The sequence below is a fragment of the Neomonachus schauinslandi genome, chromosome 13, assembly GCF_002201575.2.
Source record: "Neomonachus schauinslandi chromosome 13, ASM220157v2, whole genome shotgun sequence".
Taxonomy (NCBI): domain Eukaryota; kingdom Metazoa; phylum Chordata; class Mammalia; order Carnivora; family Phocidae; genus Neomonachus; species Neomonachus schauinslandi.
Window position 1 is genome coordinate 88,059,813 of NC_058415.1, and position 25,465 is coordinate 88,085,277.

Sequence of the window (25,465 nt, forward strand, 5' to 3'; positions counted from 1 at the left end):
TATTTACAATCCAGAGTTCTGTAACTAGCTAAACTATTAATTTTATTCTAGTGGAAGAGACAAATAATAAACAATTGCACAGCGATTGAAAATCAATTGTGATAAATGTTAAGATGATGAAGTCCGGTTTATTAGTAGAACATGTAACAGTGGATTTGACCAGGTGTGGGTCCCCTTCCTCTTCTGTGCCCTTAGAAATGAGTCAGTTACCCAGTTATTCAACCAGTAGGAGGGGGAGGATCAGACCCTTGTCTTCCTACGTAGGCAGTCTGTGGTCTTTGGAATATGCCTTTAAGTTTGGGCCAATAACCTTGTTTTCACTATTCATACTCATAGGGAGAGCCAGCTAGAATTTGGATTAATTAACATACCTCTTTAAAAAATATTCAAAGCACAAGCATCATGATATTAGGTCAGTAGAATCATCCCCATTCCTGAAGGTTGATGCCATATCCTTGAGTTTTACAAACAGAGCAAAATTAAAAGAGAACACACCCATGATGGACCACAAATAGGTGTGTTGACATGTTTTGGTCCTGCCTCATGACAGCCCTTCACCAGCAACTGGAACACAGCCAACTATGTGCTTTCCTACATGGGTTGAAACATTTTGTCTGAAAGTGATAATCTTCAATCTTACAGTTTTGTCAAATTCTTTTATTTTACCATACTCTAAGAATTATCCCAATTTGGCATTATTCAATTCAAAATAAGTTTTCTTTGCAGCTATGTGCCAAATTTTAACGACACCGGGAAAAATAAGACTCAGTCTCTGTTCTAAAGGAACTCACAGTCTGGTAGTGAAGTCATTAACAAATGAAGAACTACTCTTTGATTATTGGTCAGTTATTCTCCACACTTCTTTCCAAAACCCAAAGCTCTCCTAGCATGCTGACACAAAGCATCATCAAAGAAAATCATACTATATTTTACTTCTTAATTTCCTTTTTATTTACTTTTAAAGATTTATTTTATTTTACAGGGACAGGGGCAGAGGGATTGGGAGAGAAAACCTAAGCGGACTCCATGCTGAGCACACAGCCCAAGACAGAGCTCAATCTCAGGACCCTGAGACCAGACCTGAGCCAAAAACAGAGTCTGATGCTCAACCGACCACGCCACCCAGGCACTCCTTAATTTCCTTTCTAGTGCTTATCTTCCTTCCTAATTTCAAGAGGGGCATAAAATGCTTGACATGATTCTCCATTAAAATCCAACTCCTTGGCACAACAGGACTTGGGAAATATTAATCATTAGGGCAATCTTGTTAATCAAAAGATGGGAGCCCCAACTTGGACCTGCCACTAACAAGAAGTGTGTCAAAGTCCCAAAGCCTTGTTTCTTTTCTGGGGGTTTTGTTTGCTCATTTGTAAGATTCACCTCAAAAGCTCAAGTGTGTTCCAGCACTAAGATTCCTTCCCTTGCTTTGCAGTATCTATACCTAGCTAGCACCATTAAGAAAAACTTATTTAAGCATTCCAAGAAGGCACCTTGCAGTAGGGTTTTGACTCAGCAGCATGGAAGCAATGATGGTCCTGTTCTATTTTCTGTTTCCCCAGAGTCCCAGGGTTTGAGAAAGAATGTATAAGAGGACTTTCCATTGGGAGCGTCCTTCCAGAGCTGTGTCGCCAGGCAACCCCAGGTGTGGCTTAACCCATCCTCGGTGCAATCTGAAGAACTCCGGCCCGGTTCTCTCTGCAAACGTTGGGGAAACTGACATTTTGTGGCGCTGCCCCTTGCCCTCTAGCCTCCCTCGGTCCTCACGGTGCCATTTCAAAGAGCTCAATCCCAATATTCTAAACCAATGGCCATTCCTGGGGGGGCTGCCAGGGTCAGGTTTTTAGTGAACCAGGACTGCTTGGGTGCTGTCTTGGGAAAGCTACACCACTCCTCCCTGGGTTACCAAACGGCCGACAGCCGGACACCTCGGGCCACATCCGAGCCTTAGGGCCTGTTACGACATCATCCACGGGCAGGGCCCAGATCTGGTCTGGGAACAGATACCTGTTCCTGGAGGCCGGACAGCTGCCTCCCGCGCTGGACACGCCCACGCGCCCGCGGCCCCGCCCCCACTTCCGGCCGGACTGTGATCACGTGCCCTGACCCCGCCCCCACAGGCTCGCTGTGTCCAGCGTCCCGGCTTCCCTTCCGCCGGAAGTGGAGCGACTTTCCCTTTCCGGCTACGGGTCCCCAAGCGGAGCTGGAGGCCGGACGGGGGAGCCGAGCGGCGGCGGCGGCGGCGGGGGCGGTAATGGCGGAGCTGGTGCAGGGGCAGAGCGCTCCGGTGGGGATGAAAGCCGAGGGCTTCGTGGACGCCCTGCACCGGGTCCGGCAGGTAGGGCGCGGCCGGCTGGCGGGAGCACGGGAGCCTGAGGCGGGGCCGGGCCCGATGGGGAGGAGGGGGTCGGGCCTGGGGACCGGAGGCAGCCTGGGCTGACGCCTCAGCCGGGCTCGGCCTTTTCTTGGGGCTCCTGTAGCCGGAGGAGCCGAGGGATGAGGCACCACCGGGAGGCCCAGGCCCAGCCTGTCGGGCGGCTCTCCTAGGCGCAGCCGCTGGGAGAGGGTTTGCCCGGGTCGCTTGGCCCCTCCGCGCCCCCACGCCGGGACTGGACCTGCAGGGCATCCAGCGTGGGCTTCTGAGGTTCGCGAGGGGTGGGGGCTGGGGAGCTCACGGTGAGGACCCGGGTGTAGACAGAAAGCGGCCGTCTCAGGCCCTGTAGCTTCTTAAAACTTGGAAAACATCGTCTTCGGACTTCCAGTATTCGGAGGGTGGAGTGGCAGGAATTCGAGGGTATTTTACTTTTGAAGTTACTCTTGGAGAGAGGAGAGAGGAACATGTTAAATAGGTGTGGGTGGACCACAAGACGTAGAAATTCCTTACGGGCGATAGTTCCTCTCTCGGGGAGAATGTGATATGGACTCATCCCAACAGTGACACCTTACCATCTGACAGTGTCGTGCATTTTGCCAGAGTTAAATAAGTTGGGTTGTAAGAGGTTGCAAGCTTCCCTGGAGAATGAATGTGGGACCTGCCAGAAATACTCTGGCTTCTGGCATGGTGCTTAGAGCAGAACATGTCCTTGTATCGTGTGTAAAACTTACAAGTTAGCTCTGACACTTAAACGTTTGCTGCTGAGTGTCTTAAACTCATCGTCTCTTCCTATTTAATTGTAGGCGTACTAACTGACACCTTAAAAGTTGGGCTATAACTAATTACTGCTTGATTCCTAACAGAAAGCCACAGGACTCATTGTATTAGAAGAAGGTCTCCACTTGGTCGCTTGAAGATATGGTCTTTACATCTCTTTCCAGTATTCCAGGGGAGGGAACCCTACCTGTTTCCCAGATACTGACTTTTCATTTTAATACTGATGCTCCTGTAGACATTATATTGGATCCCAGAACTTTCCAAACCTGTGGTTCCACCTAAAATTTTATCCGATGACTTGTTACTTACTGCCTAGGCATCAACCGGTACAGTAGTGAGTATCCATCTTACTTAGACTTCAGAGCCAACCAGTGGCTGTAATGGATGAACATGCCATCCAGCTCCCCTTGCACCACCCTGCTTGCCGGCGTGTTTCACTGCTCTCCTCTACAGTCCAGGGTCCTGAACCTTGTTTCTCACTGGCTACTAATATGTAATGGCTTTCGCTTTGTGCTGATTTGTGACAATCACCTGTTGGCCTTCTCTATCCAGGAAGAATTATAGTCACTACCCTAAAGAGCTCAGATCCTCAGTTTGCAGAAGGCCTGTAGTTGAACATAAAATGAATTTTGAACCATTGAGAAGACTTTCTGCTTCTCTTGAGCCAGTGGTTGAGCTCATATTCTTGGACAACCTGCTCAAGAGGGAGGGAGACCCTCTGTTAAATGCTGACCTAATGTGGATTGTTGAAGCAGTGGTGTTTACTACTAGCAAAGAAAACTTCATTGGAAATGTTCCCAGCTCTGAAATGCACCATTGACTGGAGCAGTAATAAGCCCAATGGAGACAGTACTGTAAGTGTATTACTTCTGAATATTAACAGCTGGAGGTCGATACTATCTCCAAGGATTTGATGGCCTTTAAAAACTAAAGAAAAAAAACAGGTTTGTGAGTAATTTTAGGTTTATTTATAGATTTGCATTGGGCAAGAATGGAATATTAGAAATTGAAACTGTTGTATGCTTTATAGTAAAGCTCACCTCAATGGGTCTCATATTGGGGCATCTGGAGGATGATGGTTCTACTTCATTGTATACATGGCATGTTGCAGAAATGTGCTTTTTTTCTCTCTAGTAACTGGAAATAAAAGATAAGGTATTTCTGTATTTCAGTGATTGCAAAGCTTCCCCCACTCTCGCCCAACATGTCCTCATAAACACCAGCAATTGCCTAGAAAGCCCTCATGGGTTTGTTAGGGAGCAGTAAGCTGTCTTGTGCTCAGTTTATCTAGAAGATTGTAACAGAGTCCAAATCGAACCTGCTGGGATTTGAACCTGCAGTTTCTAATAAGTCTGGTATGTGGAGCCCAGTACCTAATCTACTAAGCTTCCTGCCTGGCATCTTGAATCCTCCTGCATATCCTTTGGACTCTTTCCAACATAGGGAATCAGTCGTTACTCTTCGTTTCCTCTGAGCGTGGTATTCCTAGATCAAAAGGGAGTCTATGGAGATGTCATGTAAAATGTAAAATTTTCCGCAGCAGCGTGAAGTTCAGTGAGTTAATAGTGCTTGGCACAAATGAATAATACAGCCATTCCGTAGGGAAGTATACAAGTGTAGAAGTGTGGTCTGATTCCGTCCCATTGATGAAGATTTAAGACTGCTGGGTATTAAAAAAACATGTTCAGTTCTCCAAGTCATTGGCAGGTCAGCAAAAATAAGTTTTTTAAACTGATCGTTTAGAGAGAGCAGGATCCTATGAAGGGTGGGATGTGGACTCAAAGCCAGACAGGCTAGGCCATCCTGTTCTGCAGCCACACTGCACTTCTCCCCTGACTGTCTAGGTTACCGGAGGACCTCACAGAGATGATGGATAAGTAGGTACAACTCTGTTCTGTTTGGTTTGTTTTTTCTAAAAACAAAAATGTTCCCAGAAAGCCCGCTGCTGGTGGTTCAGCGGCCCCTCTCATGTAGTGCACACATTTGTGTGCTAACAGGACAGTGTAACACCACGGTGTCTTACAGATTCCCAGCAGCCTTCCCCAGGTTGGACCAGCCATCTGCCAGTCATCACCTAAGTAGAAGGAAGTTCTCTTGCCTAACCGCTAATGCTTTCAGGACTTTAAGCCCCTATTTTGTTCTAGACCCAGTCAGTGCCTCTGTGTTGCACAACTCTGGGGTATTCTTTACATTAAATACAGTGTAATGGGTGCCAGTTGGAGTTGGGCATCGTGGTGGTTCAGCACCCAAATGATTGTGACCAAGCCCCTGTGGAATCAATAGGAAGTAACTTTTTGACAGTTCCATAGGCCTAGAACCATCCTTCACCGGCACTTTATTTTGGGAAATGTTCATTGGCGTGGGGTCTCAGAATGTCTTTGGTTCTCTGTGAATGCCTGCTAGTGCTGCTGTCTTGAGCTTTGGGTCTAAGCAGTAGATGATTTGGCATGTGTGCTGTGTACAACGCACAAAATTGCCTTTACGAGAATGTGCATCCACCATTAAAAGAAAAAGCCTTTGTTCATTGGCTCTTGGTCACTCCCTGAGAGAGACTGCCTTTGCTTCCTTAATACATGATGCTTCTGACTCATGGCAAATGTGCTGAGCGCCCCATTGATTTCAGCTCTATGCCACTGAGATTATCTCCTACACACCCAACTCAAGTAGCTCAAGTCATCGATTCATGAGGGACTAACTCCATTCATTTTTGCTTTCTCAAACATTTGAAGAAAACCAATATTTGCGGGAAATCTATGGGCTGCTCCTGTATCTTTGCTTTGACAGGACCCAGTAGAGTGCCCTGTAAAGAGCAAGTCCTTGTTAAAGGGTTTTGCTGATGTGACTGAGCCCATTTGGGTCACTGCTTTCATGGAAGTGTTGAACTTCCTGTTCGTTATTGAAAAGTAGATAGTAAATGCACAGTATGTTCCACTGTGTGTTTCTAAGGTTTTTTTCATTTTTATCGGAGACTTCTTTATCCTTCTTTTAAAATCTCATAGCCCATATGTAGCCTCAGACTTTGGTTTCTCCTGAAGGCCCATTCTGTAGATACAAATTTACCTAGACCAGAGTTAAACCAGCGGCCCATGGGCTGGAGAAGGCTCACAGCAGGCCTGCAGGCATGCTCTGTTTAACCCACACAATGCCAGTTAGAAACTAGAATGATTTCACATAAAAATTGAGATCTCTAGCTTCTCAAGAAAAGATCTGGCCACACTGCTCCCACATTCAGGAACGGCAGTACTCAGCAGGAGCTGACTAGCAGCTGCCCCTTTACAAGGGGCATTGACTTCTGGGTTGCCATTGGGATGCCTAATCAACAACTTTTCCCCCTCGTCCTTTTCCAAATTGTGAGTCCATCATCTCTGGTTTTTATTTGAAAGTTCTAATGGAAAGAACGGTGTAGGGAGATTGAGGAGACTTGAGTCTCCTCCTCCAAGTAGCTGTCTGACCTTGGGCTGGGTCGGCCATCCCAACTCTTGATCTACAGGCTGTTCATGGATCTTCCATGGAAAAGGATTCATGGACTGATACGTTTGGGGAATTCAGGGTCAGGTAAAGGTGAATTAGCTTCTTTAATGCAAGACTTCTCAGAACCTTTAATATGCTTGTGTGTATTAAGTCCTATAGGAGTTTGGGGTGTGTGTTGTAAATCTCCTGAAGTTATATAATTTCATACTGTCTTTTCATAAAACCAAGTCCCATTCTACAGATCAAATTTCAGGAAATGTTGAGCTAGATAATCTCAATAGTTCCTTCAAGCCCTTGAACATTCCAGGCTGTCATCTAGCTGGATCTAGGAAAAAAAATTGGCCATATCATTTTGGTTCTTTTGCTTTCTATTACGTTATATTGGGCATGTATTCGAACTCCCCTCTCCCCAACTTTTCTGTGCAATCCTTTTACTCTGTTAAGAGTCCCGTCTCTTGAAAATGTTTTGCATTTAGAGTTTTGTTATAAAGACACCTGGGAAAGAATAGCCAGTACTTCTTTTAGAGGCAAAAACTGTACTTTTATCCTCATACCAGCTAATAGCAAATCACTTGTGAAACTGAGTAGTGTTAATAGAAGTAGTGATGTGATTCGGATTGCCTGCCATTATTTGAAGATCTGCTGACTCCAGGGCCTCCTGCCCGGATGCTAGGCCAGCGCAAAGATAAGACAGACGGGTTTGCGGCTGGTTTCATCTTATTGTGGGATTAGTCCTCACAAGAGCCAGGTGAAATAGGACCAGGGTTCTGATTCTCATCTTGTATTTGAAAATGATGAGCCAAAGGGAAATAAAGCTGTTTTCTCGGAGGTACACAAATAGTTAATATACACAGTTGTTCTTCGGTCACTGTTTTCTGCGTTCTAAGGACTTGGTTCCTTCACAGAGGTAGCTGGGTAACTTTCCATCTCTGAGACATCAGAATCTGAACAACACACTGAGGGGATGCTGGTAGAATTAGCTGGGATGTAGGGTAGAAAACGAATCGACATGTCATCTTTGGGGCCTCTGCAGGTTCTGGCTGGAGCAGCATTTCAGCTTAGAGCCTCAGCTGGTCATCCTAGCATTTTGCCTTCAGATGGGCTTCTCCAGATCCACTTTAAACTTAGCAAACCTTTAAGGAGTACCTTCTATGTGTCAAGCACTTTGCTATGCATTAAGGAAGTTGCGCTTTAACTTTTGGGAACATGGACCTTTTTAAAACTCTTGAAAACTTTGAACCTCACCTCAGGAATACTTAAATAGTTTTGTATGTAATTTCAGGAGGTTCGTGAATTCTCTAAAGCTAAGCCCTGGAGTTCCCAGTTAAAAAACCTTTGCCCTAGCGGTTCTGAGGATTGAGACAGGTCTCCCATTCAGAGAGCTCCCTATGGTGGGGAGACAGTATAATCAATAACTTCCTCAGTGAGTTACATTATTTAGAGGTAGTTTATAAAGTGCTTTGCAAATGCAGAAAAGGGAGTATTTAATTCTGCCCAAACGTGGGTGGCACGAAGCCGTCCGGAAAAGCTACTCCGGAGAGCTGTGCCTTATTTGATTGGCATATAGAATTCCTTGTTTTGGTTAATGCCAGTAAATAGGGCAGGATCAGCTGGGGCCCCATCTCTGATGACAACAATAGCTGGCATTCATTGAGCCCCTGTTGCTCTGGATGCCAGGCAAGGGCTTCCATATATGTTCTCTCATTTGATGGTCACAAAGGCCCCAGGGGGTAGTACAGTAGTCCCCCCTTATCTGCGGTTTCGCTTTCCAGGTTTTCAGTTACCTGTGCTCAGTCGCAGTCCAGACGCAGTTGATCCTCCTGACATCTTGTCAGAAGGTCAACAGCAGCCTAACGGTACTTCACAGCCCCTCTCCCGCTCATCTCGCATCATCACAAGAAGAGCGAGTGCAATACATCTTGATAGAGAAGCCACATTCACATAACAGTTTTTTATAGTATATTGTTATAATTGTTCTATTTTTAGTTATTGTTAATCTCTTACTGTACCTAATTTAGAAGTTAAACTTTATCATAGGCATGTACGTATAGGAAAAAATACAATACATAGAGGGTTCGGTAGTATCTGTGGTTTCAGGTGTCCAGAGTCTTGGGATGTATCCCCCCACGGATGGGCAGAGGGCTGCTGTACAGTGAAGTGCTTATTAAGGCTTTGGATTTGGGGCACCTGGGGTGGCTTAGTCAGGTAAGCATCTGCCTTCGGCTCAGGTCATGATCTCAGGGTCCTGGGATCCAGCCCCACATCGGGCTCCCTGCTCAACGGGGAGCCTGCTTCTCCCTCTGTCTCTGCTCCTCTGCCCTGCTTGTGTTGTCTCTCTCTCTCTCTCTCTCAAATAAAATAAAAATCTTAAAAAAGAAAAAAAAGACTTTGGATTCAGCCCATGTGAGTTCAAGTTCTGGTTCTGCCACTTACTAGCTTAGCGACTGGGCAAGTTCTTTAACTTCTTTAAGCCTTGTTTCTTCATCTGGAAAATGGAGGTCATTGGTGGTTGTAATAATTTTTTTTTAATAGCTAATATTAGAAGTTAGGAGGTTCCCCTTGGGAGGTAGGGGCAGGTAGTGACTGAAGGGGGCATGAGGCAGATTTTGGGGCCCCAGTAATGTTCTGTGTCCTGATCTTGATGCTGGTTATACAGGTATTTTAGTGTGGGGACATTCAGCGACCTGTAAACTTATGATCTGTGTACTTTTCTGTGTTTTTATTATTTTTCAATAAAAGATTAAAATAGCAAACATTTCTTATTTCTTACCATGTGCCCAGCATTGTTCTGGGTGCTTTACATTGTTGTCTCCTTATCCCCATGGATATAATTCCAGGCAGATGGGCTCCCAATCCCCCAATAACGAGAAGCGTAGCTACTTTTTGGGGGGGGGGAAGAGTAGCTACTTTTTGGGGGGGGAGAAGAGTAGCTACTTTATAAGATCACCATGGAGATGAACTGAGGACACCATCAGGCACTTAGCAAGCGTGCAGTAAGTCTGATACACTGCTGCCCCCAGTGTGACCTCTTAGGTAGTGGGAAGCAGAACTGGGACTTGCTCCTGTGCACCAGGACTCCAGAACCTGCCATCTGCGACTTGATCTCAGCCACTGGGCTTGACTGCGCAGGTGACATACTGTGTCTTCCTGCCGTGGGCAACAGAGACTTTCTGTCCAGCCCATGTATTCTCCGGGGCCTAGGCAGGGTCACTCAGGTGACTGTGGAGCAGAGGTTCCCAGGAAGCAAGTTGGGTTCCTGCTCCCTAGGAGGTCATGTGAGCTTTCACATCTGCTGGCTGGATCCGTGAGAATCAACAGTAGCTATATTTAATAGTATGGACACAGGATGTGGATGACGCGGCATTCTGATGGCTTTGCCAGTTTCTGTTGAGTGTAATGTTTTAATAAATGTAAAGCTGTGGAGATACACAGAGCTGCTGCTTCAGATTTACAAGGTGAACTACTTCGATTATGAAACTTGTTGGAGAATTTTAGTTGCAAAAATGTGCACTGGGAATAATTAATTGCTGTGTTCCCTAAGTTTAATGATTTGTGTACCACCTTTATGATTTTTGCCATATCATTGAACCCTCAGTGTTTGTTTACTTAATATTTTTAAATCTTTTTAAAATTTGGATTTATTTAAAATATTTTTTTAAAAGGAAACTAAATCACTATTGTAAGTGAAAAACTTTGCCATGCATAGAAGGTAATTGTAAGAAACTATATATATATATATATATACACACACACACACACGTAAGTTTAAATAACTGTAAAATATATATATGTGTGTACACACACACACACACACACAGAAGTTTAAAACATTTATCTGTGCACCTCCCCAAAATGCCTACATACGTCTCTGGAAAACACTGGTTTAGTCCATCCCTGCATTTTACAGGTGAGTACCCCAAGGAACAAGGCCTTTGAAGGTCTCGCCTAAGGTCATACACTGGAAGAGCTGGCTGGAAAACCAGGACCCTTGACTGACTCCTGGTTCAGTGCTCCCCTCCTCCTCGTTTCCACTAACTATTCAGAATTGAGATCACATGTCTGTGATGTTGATTTATAGTTCATCTATTATGGTGCCTAAAATAGCACAGGTAGTGAGATAGCAGATTTTCCTCCTGGCCTCACCCCCAAAAAAGGGGGGCAAGGAAATCCAGTGGTTAAAAAAGCAGCAGCAGAGTCCCTTCAGGGCAAGGACGGGAGTGGCCTTGGTTTTATTGGACTATCCTGGCTTCAGTGACTCTCTTGTTTTCTGTCCCACACCATTATTAGCTGAGAATGTACCTCACTTCCCTTAAGCAGGTACCCTTCAGAGCGATCAGTTACAATGTGAGGAATTGCTTGAGCTCTGTGCCCTGGAAATCATTAGGTTTTGAGTCCCTGGGAACTGAAATATGTTTAATAGAGTATTAGGTGGAAGAACGGAGGTGCCTAGTGCTGTGGGTTACAGCATAGGTTAGAGCTGGGCAGGCTGGGCTTAAATAGGGCTCCTGCCACTTAGGGAGGTGTGTGACTGTGCACAGGGCACTCAGCTACTCTGAGCCTCACTTTTCCTTGTCTTAAAATGGAAATAATACCAACCTCCTGGAGAATCATTGTGAGGAATAAATGAGATAGAATACTTAAAATGCTCCTCCCGGGGCACCTGAGTGGCTCAGTCGGCTGGGCATCTGCCTTCGGCTCTGGTCATCATCCCAGGGTCCTGGGATCGAGCCCCTCATCCAGCCCCCTGCTCAGCAGAGAACCTGCTTCTCCCTCTGCCTGCTGCTCGCCCTGCTTGTGCTCTCTCTTTCTCAAATAAATAAAATCTTTTTTTTTTTTTAAGATTTTATTTATTTATTTGACAGAGAGATAGCGAGAGCAGGAACACAAGCAGGGGGAGTGGGAGAGGGAGAAGCAGGCTTCCTGCTGAGCAGGGAGCCCGATGCGGGACTCGATCCCAGGACCCTGGGATCATGACCTGAGCCGAAGGCAGACGCTTAACGACTGAGCCACCCAGGCGCCCTCAGATAAATAAAATCTTAAAAAAAAAAAAGTCTTAACTATTTAAAAAATAAATAAAATGCTCTTCACAGAGTGCCCAGCACGCAGTAAACACTCACTAAATTTTAACTCATTATTTTAGTGGATATTTAAAATCATTTCTTTAAAACAAAGTTGGGGGCACTTGGGTGGCTCAGTCAGTTAAGCGTCTGATTCTTGATCTCAGCTCAGGTCTCAGTCTCACAGTTTTGAGTTCAAGCCCTGCATTGGGCTCCACACTGTGGAGCCTACTTAAAAAATAAAATAAGGTTGCATTTGAATGAATGGAAGAACACATTGTTTCTTTACAGAATATTATATGTACAATGTACTACCGGTGTAAGTTATGATGCAATTGTACATCGTCTTGTTAAACTCCTGTTTAACAGTCGTGTAGCCGTTAACCGGGTTCAGATGCAGCCTGTTGGCTTCAGAGTCAGAGTTACACCTCTTAAGCAGTTGTGTGTACGGCTTTTCTCTTAGTGGAAATTTCCCAAATTACAGATAACTGAAGTAAACGTGACTTAAGAACAAATCTGAAAGCCTCAGCCTTTAATCATATTCAGGAACAGGAAACTATTGTAGCATTTTTAGCTATCAGCTGTGGGAAAAAATGACATTCCAACAACATGCGAAACATACTGTATAAATTATAAGGAAGGCCAAAGACTCAGGAATAACATTTCTAACTACTTTGGAAGGAAGGAAAAAGATCTGGAAGCAAAGAAGTATCATCAGAAAGCAGCAGGGAGTGTGCCTAATGTGTCGAGTTGATGTTTTGGGGGTCTGTGTCTGGCAGTGGTTTGGCATGCATGCTGTTGGGGGACTCCACTGATAATCATGAGCCCTTGTACCCCTTTCTTTGTGCTTTGGGGTCATCTTCACTATCTGCTGGGAACATTTTGGGCTGTCTTTAAAAGCAGCTGGGCCAATAATCCTGAAAAACCCCACATCAGTCATTTACCGCTCAGTTTATTGTAGCAGATGAAAGAGTCTCCGTGGGGCACAAGCCAAGGCAGTGTTCTCACCTTTTAATCTACCTGCTTTACCAGCTGGGTCTTTAAAGTTAACTTTTGCGTCTTAGGTAAGTAGCCAACCTCCATAAACTTATCCAAAACAAATATGGAAAGTAAGATTAAAGTCAGTGGTAGAATGCTGTTAGGCAAGACCTGTACAGTATTTTGTTTTAGAGCAAATGGCCTCTTGGATATAGGAGGTTGGGTTTCTATCAGCAGTCTTAATATTTTAATTATTTACTACTACTAATATTTTTAAACAAGCACCCTATCCAGGTACCATCATCTCTAGCCTAGACAGGGACCGGCAGACTTTAAAGGTCTGTATAATAAATGACCTGTGTAGGCACCGTATACCATATGGTCTCAGTGCAATTCCTCAACCGAAAAAAGTGTGTGGCTGGATTCTAATAAAAACTTTATTTACAAAAGCAAGTGGTTCACCAGCCATAGTTTACTAACTCCTGACCTAGAATATCTCCTAAATGGTCTTTCCTACTCTTGTCTCCTTAGGATCTATTTTCCTTGTCAAGGGGACCTTTTGAAAACATGTTTCTTCCCCTAGTACGCCTAGCAGTTGCTTCCTGTCACCCTTCCTATAAAATCCAAACACTTACTGTGACCTAGAGCCCTAGGGAACCAGCCTTTGCCTGTGTCTTGGAACACATCTAGTTCCCTCTACTCTTGTGACGTTGATTTCTCTCTTCTGGGCTCATACCTACTAGGCTGGCTCCTGCCTCAGGGCGTTTATCCAGGCTGTTCCCTCTGCCTGGAATGCTCTTCCTCAGATTTTTCGATAGCCAGCCCTTCCTTATCCGTTAGGTCTTAGATCACACGACCTAGCGTGATCACAGTGGCCTTCCCTGATTACCCTGTTTCAGGTAGCTCTCCAAAGTGTGCTATGTCATTATCTTCTCGTATTAGCATAATGCTAATTACCAGCTGAAATGATCAGTTATTGGTTAGCTTGTGTACCTGTTACTCCCCACTGACTGCTGATTCAGAGTAGGGGCCTGGTTATTCCTTTTTTTTTTAAGAGAGGGAGAAATAGAATTGGGGAGGGGCAGGTGGAGAGAGAGAATGTTAAGCAGGCTCCCCGCCAGCGCAAAGCCTGATGAGGGGCTCAAGCTCATAAGATCATGACCTGAGCTAAAGTCGAGTCAGACACTTAACCGACTGAACCACACAGGTGGCCCCCGGGGCCTGGTTATTCTTGTTCACCACAGGAACCCCAGTGCCTGGAACAGAGCCCAGCACGTAGTAGGCACTCGACATTGGTTGGATGAGTTGCCTTATTTTAACAGCCGTGCTATTTGTGAAGCGCTTTCTAGTATACCAAGCTCCTTTGTGTTGAGAGTATGTTGTTAGCTTTCCCCAAACTCTGTGGCAGGTGGTGGTACACCCAGAGGATCTCATGCAGAGGGGAGAGGGGCTTGTCCAACACCACAGAACTAGTAAACTGGAGGGAGAGACCTGACCCTGGATCCCTGACATTTAAGTCCTGCCTTGGGGTTTCAGTGTCATGATTATCTTGGGTTGTTTATTTGTTTAAGGTCATTTATGTTGGTCCCAGAAGGTCTCAGACTTCTGGGCACATTTGGACAAGCTCAGGAGAACTACCACTGAAGACTTGCTCTGTGGGACAGCGCTTCTACCTGCTCCCCCCCCTTTTTTTTTAAAGATTTTATTTATTTGACAGAGGTAGTGAGAGCAGGAACACAAGCAGGGGGAGTGGGAGAGGGAGAAGCAGGCTTCCCGCTGAGCAGGGAGCCTGATGTGGGGCTCGATCCCAGGACCCTGGGATCATGACCTGAGCCGAAGGCAGGCGCTTAATGACTGAGCCATCCAGGCGCCCCTTCTACCCCTTAATCCACACCTATTTATTAAGTTTAACTTAGGGACTAACATCAAGAGCAGTGGCTGTAAATATTCTTCTGATTAAATGAAAGAGTTGATTGATCATGAAGATCACATTTAATTTTCCAATAAGAACAAAGTAGATAAATCCCACATAGCATTTGTTTCTGGGGGGGGAAACGCTTTAATAGCTATGTGATCATTTTTTTAACTGATAATAAATATTAAAAATTGAAATAGCTCTCAGAGGTTATCTCACTTTGTCCAGTGCAGGAATCCTTCTGAAGTAGTCTGGACAGACGGTCATCTCCCTATGTTTGGACACTTCAGTGAGGAGTAGCTTACTATTTTAGATCTCCATAGATGACATCATCACTTTATAGGTGTTGAAGTTATGGGATGGCTGTTTTCCTAACGAGTTGTCATGTTTGAGCAAACACAGCCTTTTAAATAGTATTGGGGAGCTTGTTTCCTAAGGGAATCCTGTGATAAAAGCTTTTGAACAAAGTTCTTCATATTGTTGGTCTCCTTTCTTTTCTCCTTAGAATGCAGTATACCTGTATTTTAAGTGATAGCTTAAAAATACTGATTTGTAGAACACAAATGTTTGGAAGTATTTTATTTCTAAAGACATTGTTGTTAAGGCCAAAAGAGAATTCAATTAGCGCTGAAAAGTGTTTGTCCCCTTGGTGACAATGCCTTGCATTAATCTAGGTCAGGGGGAGAAATGGGATAACGGGCCTTTTAAGAGGACTCTCCTCTTTCTCCCTCACATGGAGCCAGGATTTGTTACTGAGTATTTAAATCTGATTCTCTCTGTAGATTGCTGCTAAAATTGATTCAGTTCCTCACTTGAATAATTCTACACCTCTAGTGGACCCCTCAGTGTATGGATACGGAGTACAGAAACGGCCCTTGGATGACGGAGGTAAGTTGCAGTAAATGTTGTTGCCTTGCAGATGGTAGCAAACCTGCCAGTTAAGTTGGACTTGGTGTCAGCCATTTCCTTAACAGCTCTCCAGCGTCTTTCTGAAGAGGAACAGTGGAGGGGACATATTGGGGATGATTGTTCTGCACAATTCTCCGGCATTTGAGTTCTTACTTGCCTTGATAATACGGGAATGTTTTCAGCTGGGCTCTAAGGTAAAAGACTCACTTGGCCTTTGCGCATCAGCTCGGAAGTAATTTGACTGATTCGAGAATTCTGTTTGATTTAGCCCTCCGTTCTTCAAAGACACACGTGGAAATCGAAGTTCCCACTTTTCTCCAAAGAAAAGCTAAGATTTGGTGCATGGCCCAGAGGAAGCTGTGGCTACATCCTGACCTTAAAGATAAAGGGCAAGGGGGTGGTGACCTCTTTGCAGTCTGCTGAGTTTTTCAGCACTCCTGTTTATGACAGGCTCTCCCCACAAGTGCCCGTCTTTCCTTCATTCATGTGTTACTTTGTTGGTTTCTGTCTATACTTACTTCAGCCCTCTTAGAAGTGCCTGTCACCAGCAACTTGGCAAAGAGTATCTGTCAGATTGTGTGTGTACAGGGAACTCGGACTTCCTGGATCGCATTTTGTGTCTTGCAAAGTATGACTTATTATAAAAGGGAATCTGAAATGTACTAGTTTGTACATGAATATGCACGCGGCATGTCTTCTGTCCTGCTGCCTGTCTGCATGTGCGCCCAACCACGTGTGTATGCACATATCTCTACGATGTATTATTAAATGGAAAGAAATCAAGGTGTACAACAGTAGATATGGTGTAATTTCCTTTTCCAAAAAAAGTGTGTGTTTTGATGTATGTAGAAAAAAATGTCATGTGGTGTGACTGGTTTCTCACGTCTCTTAGGGAATCCTAAAGGGGAGATTGCCATTGTTTTTAAATGTGCTAACCTTTTTGGAATAATTGCATGGGGTCACAGCGTGAAGATTTTAAGGGGGCTGCACTCATCTGGGTGTAAAAGTTCTTGTCTATTTAAGGGAACTGTTTATGAGCGCACACACACAAAATCTACCCCAGGGCCATTGGAGCTAAGGTGACCATTTAAACTGCTACTCCAAAATGGTACCCTGTGGTCTTTTTATATTTGACTGGTGTTAGTGATTTCTTAGAAGAAATGTGACTTATTGCATTATCTGCATTTTTGCCGACATGAAAAACTGTAATGCAAAGTGACCTTTTTACCTTTTCAGGGCCATCATGCTTCAGTTTCTCTTATGGGACATCGATATAAAAATAAAACTAAGTTGTCTGGCTCTGAGCACATGCCCTGGTAATGGACAGTCCCTCAGGCCCACTGTTTCCGGAAATCATGATCAATATCTTTCACAACTCCCCGCCTTGCTTGCACCCCTCGTGTGGCGGGAAGTGTAAAACCTGTGTCTGCCCAGCACAGGCGATCACTGTGTCCTTTGCATAAAGAGCACCTAGATATTTGCAAATGAAACCATGGGCGCTGGGCCGACTTTCTTCTCCCGTTAATCCTCTGTACACCCATTTGAGGGAAATTTGTAAAAGGCTCTGAGTTTATCAGGAAAGAGACCTCGGGAGCAGGCAGATGTAGCTAGGGAGTCACGGGAAATTCTAGAATCTCACTTGGAACTCCATTTCATTATTCTGTAGTGTATCTCAAAACCTCTGTTTTGAGAACCATAATTTTTTCCATGTCTGCCTTTGGGGACTGAGTCCTTGGAATCAGAAAACAAACGGTTTCTCTTTTTCTTCCTTCTAAATATGAAGCCCAGTTACAGTAGGGAAAAACTGAGAAAGAACCTTCATGTCTGGGCCAGCTCTCCATCTTACACAACAGACTGTGTGAAGAACGAGAAACTTCCCTCAGGCTTTTTACACTGGACATGACAGCTTGACAGTTAATCCTCTTCAGTTGAGCACCTTTCCAACAACAGAATTATGTAAATTGTTTTCCTCCAAGTCGGTCTCCACCTGTGGCATCGGAGATGTGCCGTCGAGTTCAGAGAGAACTCTGGGCATTTGGAACAGGTTCAGGGCAGGCCGCAGTTGTCTTCTGACAGGGATAATAAGGTCACTGGGCCATTCCTCTTCTCTTGGATAAATAAATATGTGAATAAACAGGTCCTGTCAAGGACAGTGATGTTCATGGTTACCCAACAGCTTCCTAGGGGTCACAGTCATGCTGTTTGTGAGAGGAGAGTTTAGAAAAGCAGAGATGAACAACAAGCAGGAATTCCTGCACTTTTTTCTGAGCAATAAAGATTTCCAAAGCTTTGCGGTTCTTCATTTGTTTGGTTTGGCTCGGGTTTTTTTGTTTTGTTTTTTTTAAAGATTTTATTTATTTATTCATGAGACACAGAGAGACAGAGAGAGAGAGAAAGAGAGAGAGAGAGAGGCAGGCTCCCCACGGAGCAGGGAGCCCGATGCGGGACTCGATCCCAGGACCCCGGGATCATGACCTGAGCCGAAGGCAGATGCCCAACCGACTGAGCCACCCAGGCACCCAAGGCTCAGGTTTTTTTGACAGAGGTTCAGCAGATCACTTCTTTAGCAACATGAACTTTCTAACTTTCCTCAGAAGCGGGATTCTTTAACCTCTCAAGGGTTGAAGCTCAGTCCCCTAGAAGTTTCTGGAGGTGTTGCTTGGGTCTGTCTAAAAGTGCTTCAACTCGTAAGTCAACCATAGAGAACCCTCAGAAGCCTCAGGGTTTCTGCAGGACATTGAGATTTGCGAACAAGTACACGAATAGGAGGACGAAAACAAGTAAAATAGGGGAAAGGATTTGTTCTTGTTGTAGGAAGGGACCAGTTAGTTGTGTCCTGGGCAGCTTTGAAGCGTCACACTGCCGGCTCCTGAGCCCGCTCAGAGCCCAGCCAGAAGGGGTCAGAGCGTGCCTTTCCTTGCCTGCCTCAGTTCCCTGACCTGGGCCGAGCAGTCGGTCCACTGCCCTCTGCTTTGGGTCAGGTCCTTGTAAGTATTAACATCTTCGGTCTTGGCACCCACACTTCATCACAGTCTTTGAGGTGCACCCTGCCAATTCGGGAATCTTCCTGCTAGCCTCAGTGTGGCAGACAGCTTTTCCATCTGGTACTTTCTTCCTGCTACAGCTGAGGCCTTTCGCTGAAGCCAGTCTGACCAGTTCCATTCCTCTGTTCTAAGACCTGTGGCAGCTTCCGGTAACCAGGGGGATCCAGCCCTTCCTAACCCGCCCTTCTACTCTGGCTCCCCCCCTCCCTGTTGTTCTGCGCTCTGCAGCAGCCTGGTCATCTGTTTCTTCTCTTTGCTTTTCCCGAAACCCATCCCCCCTCCCAGCTCTTTACCTGGCTAAGTCCTGCTTGGTCCTTAGGTCTCAGAATTGATGGGACATCCTCCCAAGAACCTGGCCTCATTCTCATCTTTTGACTTTCTTCAGTGCCTTGCCAGATGCCACCTAGCCTCTTCTCTTGCCCCCGTTCTTCCTCCCTCCTCTTCCCCCTTTTCAAGCACCCACCTGACCGGAGAGTAAACATCACATTCTGCTCTGAACCTCGAAAGCTGTTCATTTGTCCCCTTCCCGGGGCACATATCTACTTTATTCTGCAGATACCAGGGTATATCATGTGCTTCTCCTACTAGATTCTACAGGCTGTGATCCTGGAGATGGGCTCTTTCTTTCTCTACCTCCCTTATGTGGTAGGTGGATAAACGCTTGATGCTTACGTTCTTTCTTTTCGTGTCCTACGATTAGCATTTAGAAAATTTCGTGAAAAGTAAGATCCAAATCGAAGAGACTGGTATTAGCTTAATTTAATCTGAATCGGGGGTTGGCATAACTTTTCTTAAAGGATGATACGGTAAATTTTTTTAGACTTCCAGGCCATATGGGCTCTGTCCCACCGACTCAGCTCTGCTGTCAACTTGAAAGCGGCTGGAGACAATGAGGAAGCACAGGAGCATGGCTGTGCAGCTGGCCCACAGGCCCTTAGTCTTTGAGGTTTATGTACTACTGTTTAGATAGTACCGCCCTTTCTAACGTTATCTAGGTGGCATTCTTGGTGAGCGAAGGCAGTTCTTCTTGAGTGTGCTCTCGCATGAACCACTTACAGGAAGATCGGGACAGTATCGCTGTGGCCCCGGCCGAGTTTTGTTTCAGCACGTGTGACCCAGGACAAAGAGAAGGAGGAAACAAGAATGAGGAGGGAAGATATTTTTAAAATCCACACTTTTCAAGAGATAAGAGGGATGAGAGGTGTGGGTGTTAGACAGTGGGGAGGGCCAGGGTTCTTGCTGCTGGGCGGCAGGGGTGTGTGGACCACTACCTACGGCCCGCGCCACCCCTGGCAGGAGTCTCTGCTCTGAAAAGAGAGAAACTGAATCCAACACATGCTCGTACCCCCTGAAGGAGGAGAATGATGGGGGCTGCAGGGATGAGGAGTCAAGACTCAACCTTAGTCCCTGAGGCCTAGGGGGGACAGGATGGGGCAGGGATGGAGGGGGGCGGATCAGGAGTGTTGTCCAGCAGTAGTCTTCAAGCAGGGGGAGTGAAGACCCCTGAGGTGGGGGAGAGGGGTTTCCAAGAGCCCTGTCCCAGCTCTTCCATTTGTGTGCCCCCTCTTCCCTAAAACGGATCTCTCTGAGAATTGGGTCTGTGGTGGAGACACTGTGCCCTTCTCATCTCCGTGTCCCCTGCCATATTTCCCCTTGGTTTATGGTGGCACATCACCATCCTCAGATGCCTCAAGAGGCGTGAGTCCAGAATTCTGAGTGGGGCATACCCCAGCAACAAAGCATGAGTCTTGGTAAGAAATATTGAAAGGGACAGGATCTGATTTTTATTTTTATTCAGGTAGCAGCTCATCCCAGGGACTTAGATAGTCCCTTCCTCCCCGTCCATCCATCCATCCATTTTAGGATTAAAATTTAGAAGTGAGTGGTAGTCATATGGGTGCATATTAACACGTATGTGTAAGTTGGAAAAAGGAAGTGAAATTTTTTTCCCCCTGGCGAAGTATGATCTGACAGGTTTGACAGTTGGCTTAGCCAACTAGATATCACATACAGTAGATAGAGATTATCCACAGAAATGAATGAGCTAATACTCTGTCGCATCAGTGTTACAACAGAGATACAACCGAAGCTTCTGTACAATACCTGCTGTGTTCTGTGTACCTGTTAATGTAGGGATTACTTTTAGATGTCACATTAAAAGTGGATTTATAGTTTTTCAAAACCCTTTTAGGAAATGTATGATCCTAAGTGGCTCTCTACCCTGGCTGGCTGTGAGGCCCACCCAAGGAGCTTTTAAAAACACATCTTGTGTTGGGGCGCCTGGGTGGCTCAGTCGTTAAGCGTCTGCCTTCGGCTCAGGTCATGATCCCAGTGTCCTGGGATCGAGCCCCGCATCGGGCTCCCTGCTCGGCGGGAAGCCTGCTTCTCCCTCTCCCACTCCCCCTGCTTGTGTTCCCTCTCTCGCTGTGTCTCTCTCTGTCAAATAAATCTTTAAAAAAACAAAAAACAAAAACACATCTTGTGGTACAGCCTCTCTAGAAAACTTACAAAATTAAGCATGTGCTTGCCATTCAGCCCACAGTTAGACCTGTTTATTCTAGAAACAAAAATCTGTCCACAGATCTTTATAACAACTTTATTCGTAATGACTCCAAACTGGATACAGCCCAGATGTCCTTCAGCAGGTGAATGGCTAACAAAATGGTACATCCGTACGGTAGAACACTACTCAGCAACAAAAGGAATAAACTATTCATACACTCAACAATCTCGATGAATCTGCAGGTAATTCAGCTGGGTGGAAAAAGCCAATCACAAAAGGTTACATACTATGTGATCCCATTTATATAACATTTTTAGAATGGAGAATAGATTAGTGATTGCCAGGATGTAGAGATGGAGCTGGGTGGGGGAGGCCCCTGTATAATAAGAAAAGATCATTGGAAGGAACCAAGAAGCCTGAATTCCTTTTCATGTGGATAAGGAAACTGATGTCTGGAGAAGTGGTTTGACCAAGGGCTGATGTCTGAGAAGTGGCAGAGGGAAGACTTGAACCCAAGTCACTGTCTCTCGTGCCATGATGGTGCATGCTGGGAAACGTGGGCTCCGGGGCACCTGGGTGGCTTAGTCAGTTAAGCGTCCGACTCTTGGTTTCGGCTCAGGTTGTGATCTCAGGGTCATGAGATCGAGCCCTTTGTTGGGCTCCATGTTCAGTGCGGAGTCTACTTGAGATTCTCTCTCCCTTTCCCCCTCCCTGTGTACATGCAGGTGAACTCACACTTTCTCTCTAAAAATAAATAAATCTTAAAAAAAAAAAAAAAAGAAAGAAAATGTGGGCTCCAAAGTGGTAGAGTAGGGTTTGAATCCCAGCTCTGCAATTTGTTAACTATGTGACTTTGGGCAGGTTGCTTAACCTCTCTGAGCCTCTGTTTCCTCACCTGTAAAATGGAGTTAATACTGACCTCATGAGGTTATCCTAAGGATTATAACAAGTTATTTGTGAGTGAAACACCACTCAATATTTCCATCAGAACTAGTTAGTACACACACACTAAAACATATGTGTAGCTGAAATAAAAGCTTAATGGAATATATACCCTTACTATATATGATATACTCCATTTCTGATTTCAGTTTTTAATAAAGCTGGTTGTGATCCCCAAAACTGATTTCATGACCTCTGGCCTAAAGGAAAATAAGGCCCAGTGCTACAAACATGTATCATAGACCTGTTTTTCCTCTTAATGTCACTCCAGTGCTCCTCAGGTCAGGCTGTGGGCAGGCACTCAGACCGGGAAGGGCTGCAGGTGGGGTTCCTAATGCCCCCACAGCCTTGGGGACTAGGTCAGGTCACTGCTCATCCAGAGCTTCCTCCTGGCCCTGCTAGACTCTGTGCTTCTTGAGGGTGTTGCCTCCAGACTGGCCCAGTGCCCAGACCAGAGAGGTGTGACCAGCGTGCCTTCGCAGGGGCACAGGTGCTCTCCTGGGCCCTCCAGCTTCCTGGTTGGTAGAGCGGGCCTGGTGATAAAGCGTCTGCCTCCCGAGGCTCTGGTAGGCCTGAGTGGGCTCAGCGGTGAGGTGCCTAGAAGACCGCTCGCCAAGGCCCGTGAGCCTGCAAGTGAGGGTGCCATTGTGGAGAATAGCTTCAGTTCACTCTTGATTTTTTTAAAATGACAATTTGCAAAATTAGTGACGGATTACTTGCCTAAGGACTTTCAGCTGAACTCAGCAGGTCAGTGTTTTGTGGCCCTGGGTGGAGAGTTGCTGCCTTAGAACACAGGAAGCCTCTGTCCTGTCCTTGGGAAGAAAGCTTTATAAAAGTGCTTAGAAAACGGCAGAAGGGGTACCTGGGTGGTTCAGTCATTATGCGTCTGCCTCGGCTCAGGTAATGATCCCAGGGTTCTGGGATCGAGCCCTGCATCGGGCTCCCTGCTCCGCGGGAAGCCTATTCTCCCTCTCCCACTCCCCCTGCTTGTGTTCCCTCTCTCGCTGTGTCTCTCTCTGTCAAAAAAAATAAATAAAATCTTAAAAAAAAGGAAAAGAAAAAGGCAGAAATCCCTGCCGCCGACTGTAGGTATTCCTGACCGTAACTGGGGCCTGGAAAGGCATTGATCAGAGTCAGAGGAGCCGGGGAGCCAGGGACGGGGGCAGGATTGTTCCCAAAATCTGTAGAGGAAGCTTTGGTTTATTCACTCGTTTGGTCAGTTATATAAAAAGTGCTGATGTTTTCTGCCCTGGCTGACCCACTCACCTGCCTCTGGTCTGCTGCTCTGTGCACCATGCCCACGCGTGCTGTCTGTTCCTCCTACAAGGAGGACGGGGGCTTTTGTGAAGGGGGGCATGGGGGCTAACTCTTAAAATTGCTGCATGTTAGGGCATCTGGGTGGCTCAGATGGTTAGGCGTCTGCCTTCGGCTCAGGTCATGATCTCAGGGTCCTGGGATCGAGTCCCGCATCTGGCTCCCTGCTCAGCAGGGAGCCTGCTTCTCCCTCTCCTTCTGCTCCCCCTGCTTGTGCTCTCTCACTCTCTCTGTCAAATAAATAAATAAAATCTTAAAAAAAATTTAAAAAAAATTGATGCATGTTATGAAGTTGGGTATGTTCCTTGGTGATATTTTGTAGCATTTCTTTAGGGGAAGAAAGAGGAAGACATTTTTCTCCTCGCTAGTGGGGAAGAATGTGTCCAGTGCCTTATTTTTTTTTTTTTGAAGATCATTATTGAAATTGGCAGAGTATTACTCTTTAGAAAAAATTTCTCATATTGTAGCATGAGTCTTTTCTATGGGAAGCTCATTTTCCCCTAGCCCAGACGGCTTCCCATTATGTGGTGTGCCAGGTAAACGAGAACCACACCTATATGTGTGTGTGTGTCTGTGTGTATGTGCGCTCGTGCATGTGTGTGCAGGAATGGAGCTGGGGTGAACTTCTGAGGGGAAATGAAGCATTGTGGGCCAGCATGCACCATTAACGGGAAATAGGACTGATTGTATGCAGCATTTTGCCTTTTTTACAGTAAAATGACTGTAGTTACCATGGAATTGAACTTGATAGGTCCCCATATGCCTCCCTTGTCGGACCCCTCTTCATTGTGAAGACTGAGGGGAGGCTCCCTGTTAGTGGAGTGGACGTTACCCATCCCCCGTGTGAGTGCCCGATCTAACTGTTGGTTTTCACTTGTAGGCATCAAATGGGGCCGTTTCCGCAGGGACTGAAACTTTAATAAATCACACGTTTCAGCCTGCGGCTTCAGCATTTGCACAGAGGAAGAGTGCAAGAGTGCTTCCTAAGAGTCCACCAACTCCGAGTTGAGTCTGGGTTGGAATTTGATGTCCTTCGGTGTCGTGGCTCTCAGCAGTCCGTCTCTCGGCGGGATGCTGGTGTGTGTGCTTCGACTTTTGCTCTTTTCGAGCCCCTCCCCTTACCAGCGAGGCAGTGGGCACCTGTGACACGTACCTTACCAACAAAAAGGAATTGCCCTTTTTTGTGTGACAAGCACAAAATTTCAAGTGGCTTTCGACCAAGAGCCTTTTGAATGTTCTCCTGAATCTCATGAAGTTCTTTACAGTAGCGTTGCCCTTTACCCTATTTCTGTAGCTTTTCTGGCCAAAATATCTGAAGATCATCAGCCTTTTGACATCTCTTACCAAACAGCACAGTGGGCCAGGAGCCAAGGTCTGGCCGTGTTGCCCTCTTTGGGGACCAGATACCTCTGTGTTCTTGGCATGTCAAGGCATTTCAGTCTTTAGTCTCTCCATCTTCAGTGTATTCTTGACCCCCCCGAGAGGCATTCTGAAAGTGAGCAGGGAGACTGAGCTGGGCCCTTGAGTAGGGACAGCTAACCAAACTCAAGGGCACTCTTGTAGACATCCTTCTTCAGCCTGTATTTTTCATACCCACTGCCTTAGATGGTGAACAGTCCTCTCATGTGCGCGCCATCCAGGGACCGAGTATGTGACGAGGACTCCTTGCCCAAGGTTGTAATTGAACAGTCTTCACGTGGGATGGGAATCTTGAGCACCACCTATCCCAAGTGAGCATTTGTCACATTCTAACTGGAAAGGCAAAAAGAAAATTTGAAGATTCAATAAAAAACAATTCTCTTATCCCTGAGATAAGCAGATTAATAGTATATAATGTTGATATTTTGGCTGCAAACCATTATCTTGCTATTGATCCGGAAGAAATATGGTACTGACTCCGTAGCCTCGTTTACTTTTTGCTAGCATTGTTTCTTTATACTCTTTCTTCTTCTTTTAAAATACCATGATCTGGTTTCTTTTCCTTTGTTGTCTTAGGACCAGTTCCTGTCCAGTCAGAAGGACAGGGTTAAGTTCAGGCAGAAAGAAGAGCGGTTGGGGGTCGTAGATTTCAGATGTCAGACCATTCCACTCTTTGTTTGGAAGCTGATGTGCTTGACCCTTCCCCACTGATCTCCTGTCTGTCCTCCTTCTGACTTTCCCCAGAGACATATTTTTGAATGCTCT

General features: G+C 45.7%; 1 protein-coding gene across 2 annotated transcripts in view; it reads left to right on the top strand.

Annotated features, from left to right (window-relative positions):
* The first annotated feature begins 2,163 nt into the window (after nucleotides 1–2,163).
* Nucleotides 2,164–25,465, top strand: part of FUBP3 (far upstream element binding protein 3) — a 50,751-nt gene continuing 27,449 nt past the window's right edge. For both annotated transcript variants that reach the window (XM_021691293.1, XM_021691294.1), the window contains exons 1-2: nucleotides 2,164–2,335; nucleotides 15,352–15,457. In XM_021691293.1, coding sequence (XP_021546968.1) covers nucleotides 2,252–2,335; nucleotides 15,352–15,457 — 190 coding nt within the window. In that variant the 5' untranslated portion in view covers nucleotides 2,164–2,251. The remainder of the gene's footprint in view (nucleotides 2,336–15,351; nucleotides 15,458–25,465) is intronic.